The following is a 7,511-nucleotide window of genomic DNA, read 5'->3' on the forward strand; positions in this document are numbered from 1 at the left end:
TCTCCTCTCTGTCAACGCTCTCTGGTTTCATTTAAAAGAGTCGACTGTCAGATATTGTCCAAGATTAACCTTCAGGGTGGATATAGCTCGCTCACACTGATGACCTATCCACGTCATCGTTTACCCAGAATGCTTTGTGTGTAAATAAAATGGCTCCGTCTGTGTTAAAATATATTTTTAAAAATTTAGTTTAAAAATGATAAAAACTGAACAGCCCATAGTATTTTTACAGTCTTTATTTTACAGTTAAACGTTTATCAAATAAAGTCTAATGTCACAACTAATCATGGATCCTTTTTAAATGAGTTAGCAAGCGTTTTAATCAGGATACAAGTGAAATAAAACAGGGTGATGCTGCAAAAGGCAAGATTCTTCAGCCAGTTTTAACAAAGTGCATCGAAAAGAGGCAGTTTCTTTCTAAAAGTTGTAAAGAACCAAACCATGTGACACATTTGGTGACCTCCCCTCTTTACTTTCAGTAATCCTTGTCACAGATTTAAACATTTACTGAAATCTTTGTGGAACTTGGTGAACGTTTCTCTGAGTTTCATTTAAGATTCAGGATCAGAAAAAGTTGAGTTTTGTAAAAAGAGCTGGTGTTCCTGAGTGAGTTGATTGGATCTTACATTTAGCTGCCCTCTGTGGTTGAATATTTATTACCTTAAAGGKTTTATTTATTATAGCCTGGCCTCTTTGCACCGTGTTTTTTACTCAGATATGAACAGATACTGTTTCTTTGCAGGGCTGGAGCATCACACATGGCTCATCCTGCCTTTCCCGCCTTGTCCCTGTACAGCCCTCAGCAGCTGCTGTGGCTGCAGCACGTCTACGCCAGGCAGTATTACATGCAGTAGTAGGTGTTACATAAAATCCTAAAAGTATCTGTTTAAACGTTATCGTTTGTAAACTCTAACTCTGCCTCCGCAGCCACGCAGCTCTGGCAGCAGCGGGCTCCGTTCCCTCAGCGCCAGCGACGACCGTCGGTCAGTACCAGCCTGTTCCCGCGCACCAAGTCCCCGCCCCCATCGCCAATCAAAACCCCATCGACAACCTGCCGGCCAATCAGAACCCGGCGCAGGACGGCGCCTTCATCGACCCGGGGGAGGCCAACCAGAACCTGCGCATGAACGCGCAGGGCGGGCCCGTGATGGAGGACGAGGAGGACCTGGAGCGCGACTGGCTGGACTGGCTGTACTCGGCGGCGAGGTTCGGCGTCCTGCTCATGATCGTGTACTTCAACTCCAACCTGAGTCGCTTCCTGCTGGTGATGAGCACGCTCCTCCTCATGTACCTGTGAGTTCACACGGCTGATTCCTGTTGCTTGTTTTGTCCTGGATAAATATGAGCCGTTACGTAAACATGGGCACGTCTCGATTTAGATGTAAAACGTTGGTTTTATTTCAAATATTTAATCTGAATCTGTGAATTCATGATTCCCTTTAAATTAAATGTTAAAAATCGATATCTTTGTTGGATAACCTGCAGTGTGAACTAAAAGACTTGTTGAGGATTTATTTTGTCTACAAACTGACCAGTAGGAGGCGCACCGTCAGAATCAGCTGAGAACTTGTGTACACAAAGCCCAGCCTTCAGGATGTGTGTCTTTGAGTAAATCAGGGAGGATTTACAGCCGAAGGGTTTCTTTTTCACCCATGAAGGACGAATAATTAGGTGTAAAAATCCAGGGACAAAATATAAACTAGAAAAACTGCATTTCCTGCAAAAAGCCTGGTGTGAATGCTTCTGGCTGAAAACTTAAACTGAAAGCTGCTGAAGTTGAGCTGAAAATATTCAAAAGCAAAAGTGTTAATGCAAGTTGAATTTGCAAAGCTGAAAGAAGCTAAAAAGGCTAACTTTGTGGAAAAATGGTAAAATGGAGCAAAAATATAGTTAAAATAGCAGAAAACAGCTAATATAGCTGAAAACAACTGTAAGAAGCATAAGTAGCAGAAAAACACAAAAAGTAGGAAAAAAAGAAGAATAGCAGAAAGAAGCAGATCTAAAGCTGAAAAAAAAAAAATCTAAAATTAGCATAAAACTAAGCTAAAGGTAGCGGCCAGAAGTTGTAATTAACACCCATATAGTGAAAGTTTTTTTGAAATTAGAAGAACAAAAATGCATAAAAGTACAAAAGTGACAATTTGTATTAAAAAAAGCTACAACAGCTAAAGTTTTCAGTAAAACAGCTAAAATGTAGCTGGAAATTCTTTAATCGGCAGAAGGGAGCATAAGTAGCACACATTTGCTSAACCTAGCAGAAATAAATTGTAATAGCTTTAAAAAAATCTAACGTTAGCTAACTCCAGCTGAACATTAGCTAAATTTGCAGCAAAGCTGAATATAGCTGAAAACRTCTGTAAGAAGCATTAATTGCACAAATTAACAGAAAAAGCACAAAAAGTGGGAGAATAGCAGAAAGAAGTAGAATTTTAGCTGAAATTAGCTTAAAAAAGTAGCTAAAATTAGCACAAGGGAGTTAAAAAAAGAGCAAAACCAGAACAAAATGTGCAAGTTTCTGTAAAGATTTAGAAACATTTTAAAGAATTTTAAGGATGTTGAAAACATTCATTTTTAATGACAAAAAAGTAAAATAGCTGAAAAAGTGTAAACAACTGAAAAACCAAAAAATCWTAGCAGACTTGTCACAAATGAGCTGAACGTTTTGATATATGAATTGTTGAAATAACGCAAAACTTGTGGAAGGATTTAGATGCAGAAAAATGGACAGAATATAATAGGATCTGAATAGTGTGAATGATTGTGAGGCGTCACACAATTATTCACAGTTTTATATGAAAGCATCCTGACGGCTGCAGCTTCTACAGTTCTGTCCTCTGATCCGCCTGAAGACCATCCTGCACCAACACTCTTCAGACTCGCAGAGAGAGAAAAGGAGTTCAGGTCCAGTTATTTCTCCATATTTCAGTTTCCTGTTGCCTGCTTCCTTCACAGACACACAGCTGGCTGGTTTCCCTTCAGAAGGAGACCACCAGTTCAGGGACCCAACAACCTGCAGCCCCCCGAGGTCCAACACAACCAGCAGAACGAAAACAGGAACCCAGAACCAAATCCAGTAAGAAACCTCGCTTTCCTCCACTGATCTGTAGTTAATCAGTTTAGAGCTGTTTGTCTGAAAACCTGGTGTGGTTTCCCTCCTCAGGCCGACGGGCCGCAGGCCGAGCGCACAGAAGAACCTGACGGATCGGAGCAAGCAGCCACGGCGGTCTTAGTCCCTCCTCACCAGGTGTCAGTCATGTGGTCAGCCTGGGTCTTCTTTAAAACCTTCTTCTCCTCTCTCGTACCTGAGGCTCCTCAGGGTTTGGCCAACTGAGCGCCCTGGAGGGTGGACGCTTGACCTTCCAGAACAACAAACCTCTGAGCCGAGCCTGTCGAGTGACGGAGGGAGAACGACAGAGAGCAGCTTTTATCTACCAAAAACATGGACGGGAACAACGGACAACCCCTCCCCCCTCTGTTACAGACGGTTTTTATCCCACCTTCATGGTTTATGCCTTACAGCACTCAAACTTCATCTGATGTTCACCTCRCAGGACGTGTTTGAGTTCAAATAATAAAGAAAAGTTTATTTTTTATCATTTTTCTGTCTGGAAGAAAAGCAGGTAAACAGTTTAAATTACGTTTAGAATATTTGAGACACTAAAACAGTGTCAGGTGTGCCATTTATTCAACATTTACAGGTTTTCTTTTTTATTAAAGAACAATAAAAACAGAAGTTATCTATAGGAATTTTATTTCACATTTCTAAGTTTACTATAATAAACAAAACATGGAATTTAATTAACATAATTAAGAAATGATTTCAGAGCTGGTTTATTTATTTTTTACTCAGCAACTGTTCTTCCAGGYCTTGAGGAGGTTTTGTGACCAAATCTTTCTGCCAAATCTGTTTGTAAAACCATGAGGAATGCATGCTTGAAAAAAAAAAAAGGTTTTGTAAATATATTGTACGTGCACGAAGCACTTTATAACATTTATCTTATGCAAGCTTAGAATAACAAGGGGGGTTGTTTTATAGTTGATGTAAATAAAAACCTGTAAGGGCTTAAAAGTGTATTTTTCTCTTAATTCAGTTAAAGTTACAGGTAAAGTAAAATAGACGTGGAGAGTAAAATAAAAGTTTTAATTAGTGGCTCGTTGTATTAAATGAAACTGATTTATTGGAGCTTCCAGAACCACATCATTACTTTCTGTTCCTCCTGGTTTTATCTCATTGTGTTGCATGAGAACTGATCTTATTTAATTATAGCAGGATGACTGTTGTGTAAATGTAAAATACAGGTTTTTATACATTTACATGGGAAACCTTTTAAAMGAACAGCGACTCCTGTAATTAACTCTGTAAAGTTTTATTCTCTTTAGAAAAAGGACTAAAGATTGTGAATTTATAATGTTTATTTGTGAACCCATGCTGTAGAATAATGCTAGTGTTGATGGGAATTTGCAATAACTGATGCAATAAATGTTCTTCGATGATCATTTGTTGTTATTGATGACGACAGGAGAGTTTAATGTCCTGACAGGAAAAGTGATTGTGTGATTTTTCACAATCATTCACACTTTTCAGATCATTTTTTTCTTCTGTAYGTTATTTTGCATCGAACATGTTCCACAATTTTTGTGCTATTTCAACAATTCATTTATCAAAACGTTCAGCTCATTCATGTGAGGGGTGCTGTGACTTTTGGTATTTCAGCTATTTAAACTTATTTTATTTTTTTCACTTTTTAGCCACTTTTTTTGTCATTGAAAATGAATGGAGCTGTTTTCAACATCCTTAAAATCCTTTAAAAATGTTTCCAAAGCTTTACAGCACCTTCCACATTCTGTTCTGGTTATACTTTTATCACGTTCTCGTGCTAATTTTAGCTACTTTTTATGCCAAATTTTAATATATTTTTCTGCTGTTTCAGCTAAAATTCTGCTTTTTTCTGCTTTGTGCTATTTATGTTTCTTACAGATGCTTTCTACTACCTTCAGCTATTTTCTAAAACATTAGGTAATGTTAAGCTGCTATTAGCTAAAGTTAGCTTTTCTGAGCTAAATACACATTTTTTTGTAGTTATTGCAAATTTTTTTTGACTGAATTCAGCAAACTTGTGCTCCTTAAGCTTCCTTATGCTATTTAAATAATTACCAGCTACTTTTTAGCCGTTTTACTGGAAATTTCAGCTGTTTTAGTTTTTTTTCTACAAATTATTACTTTTATCTAATTTTATGATTATTTTTTTCTGCTTTTTTCTGTTTTAGCTATATTTCAACTGGGTGCTAATTTCAAATTGTGGCTGCTATCTTTAGCTTATTTTATGCTATTTTATGCTACTTTAGCAATAGATCTGCTTCGTCTGCTTTTTTCTACTTTTTATGCTTTTTGTGTTATTTATGTTTCTTACAGATGTTTTCAGCTATTTTAGCTTTTAGCTGTTTTCTGTTTTCAACTAGATTTGTGCGCCTTTTTACTGTTTTTCTGCAAGGTTAGGCTTTTTTTTTTGCTTCTTTCAGCTTTTCAAAGTGAGCTCACATCAACACTTTTGCTATTAAATATTTTCAGCTCAATTTCAGCAGCTTTCAGCTTGTTTTCAGCAACAGGCATCACTAGCTTTTTAGCAGGAAATGCAATTTTCTCTAGTTTAAAATGCGACACAAAAGTAACTAAAACTCTGCTGGTTTCCTGTTGAGCTAAAATGTGATGTAGCTGAAAGTTCGTAACGACACACACAACTTGAGTTTATTCACCTCAAGCTTGACCTTTAGTCAGCTCAGCAGCTGAGGTGGCCTCTKTACATAAATGTTTGATGTTAGCAGCGACAGCTCTGCTTTAAAGGCTGAAAATCTTTTCTCTTTCTTTTAAAAAGTTGAAAGACATTAAAATTCAGAAACATTTTTAACGTTCAGACTGAAAGCAGCTCGCTCACAGGGGGAACGAGCTGTAGTTTAGGGAGGGGTGGGGGGGGGGTCAGGAATGAATGGTTGGTTTCAGCTCCTGTATCGAGTTTCTCTGGGAGCATGAACTCGGTCTTTGTTGGGCCACAGTTAGGCCTGGACGAACTGATGTTTGGCACACGGCAGAGTAAAGAAACCAGGATAAGTTTTCTTATATCGTTGCTTTTCTGTGAGGTATGTGCCTTTATAACACAAGCTTCTGATTGCGTTGTAGAATTGTGCTGACTTTTTCTTTGAGCGTTAACAAAGTTCAGTTTGTGTTTCAGCAGACGGAGCTGCTGTCATTGAAAACGTTGGACTTTGACCTGCTGTTTTTCGACAGAATCTCCGGTATTTGTTCCTTTTCTCAGAGAGAGAATCCCCCCCAGTTGGCTGCCTCTGATTGGATGAAAGACAAAGTTTTTCAGCAGATAGCTGTTGAACGCTGACCCTCTTCAGGACGGTGGGTTTGAACGGTCTGACAGAGCTGTCAAAAGTCAGCAGAGGTAAAAAACCAGCTGTTAAAGAGGTGTGCCCTCTTCAAGGACAATGCCTGATGTTTTCCACCCGCTGCTGCTGCTGCTCCTCTCCTCTCTGGTTGGACCAACCCACAGCTGCCTGAAGGACCCGGCTCCAGCCTACAAACTCACCGGAATCGTGTGCAGACTCACCTACGATGCAGCTGCCGTGTGTGAGTACTGATCCCAAACTTCTCCTTTAAGGCCCTGTCACACCAGACAACTTAGGCCAACTTATGAACATTTTAAAAAACTTACAGAATAAAAAAAGAATCGCTAAACACAGTTCTTTATTTACCCAACGATAASTGCTGCTTGTGTGGAGTCGTCCATTTTTATGAAATCGAGTTCCTGTTAGGAACACGTCAGTCGGGGGCCGGACCCAGGCAAGGTTTCAGGTGGTGCCCCTCATCCAAATCATTCACAAGACATTCACATACCAAATTAAATAGTTTTGGTTTTATTTATTTATTTATCTGTAGAAAACCAGGTTTTCCAATTAAAATAGACAAACACCTGTTCATGTTAACCAGCAGCTGTGGACTGAAGCAGTTCTAGGGGGGTCCAGGGAAGTAGTAAAAGACCTGCTCAAAACAGACATTTAACTACCTTTATAAACTACATTTATTCAAGTACAATACGTAAAATTTAATCCATAAAATCGTCCATAAAGTTGGGGTGTAGTACTATACTCGGATAAATATTTTTACTTACGTATTTTAACTGAAATACTGAATCAGCTTCGTTCACAAAATGCTTGAGTCAGGAAATGAGACCGCGTCATAAAAAGCAGTTGAAGCGAGCTCACCTCTGACACTCCTCCATGCTTCAGAGCGAGACAATAACAGATCCAGGCAGGMGACATGATGTGAAAGAAGGGGGTAAAAAGCAGTCCTGCAGCTCAGTAATGATAAAAACTAATGACATTAGTGTGTGACCGAGCTGCTCCTCGAACAACAAACACATGTTCGTCTGTAATGGCTGCTGTCTACTGGTGTTCTGAAAAAGTTTGTATCCCTGAAAAAAAGTTTCCCCACCAGAGGGGGCCTCTCG

At 39.1% G+C, this 7,511-nt stretch overlaps 2 protein-coding genes across 2 annotated transcripts in view; both read left to right on the top strand.

Annotated features, from left to right (window-relative positions):
* The window catches only part of herpud1 (homocysteine-inducible, endoplasmic reticulum stress-inducible, ubiquitin-like domain member 1), a gene marked incomplete in the record, with an annotated part of 17,885 nt that extends 13,388 nt beyond the window's left edge, over window positions 1-4,497 (top strand). Inside the window, 4 exon segments of the mRNA XM_014033339.1 lie at window positions 743-853; window positions 928-1,293; window positions 2,953-3,073; window positions 3,161-4,497. Coding sequence (XP_013888793.1) covers window positions 743-853; window positions 928-1,293; window positions 2,953-3,073; window positions 3,161-3,331 — 769 coding nt within the window.
* Window positions 4,498-6,062: 1,565 nt separating this feature from the next.
* The window catches only part of cetp (cholesteryl ester transfer protein, plasma), a gene marked incomplete in the record, with an annotated part of 13,428 nt that continues 11,979 nt past the window's right edge, over window positions 6,063-7,511 (top strand). The window contains 1 exon segment of the mRNA XM_014033206.1: window positions 6,063-6,631. Coding sequence (XP_013888660.1) covers window positions 6,490-6,631 — 142 coding nt within the window.

The sequence above is a fragment of the Austrofundulus limnaeus genome, unplaced genomic scaffold (genome assembly GCF_001266775.1).
Source record: "Austrofundulus limnaeus strain Quisiro unplaced genomic scaffold, Austrofundulus_limnaeus-1.0 Scaffold7, whole genome shotgun sequence".
Lineage (NCBI taxonomy): Eukaryota > Metazoa > Chordata > Actinopteri > Cyprinodontiformes > Rivulidae > Austrofundulus > Austrofundulus limnaeus.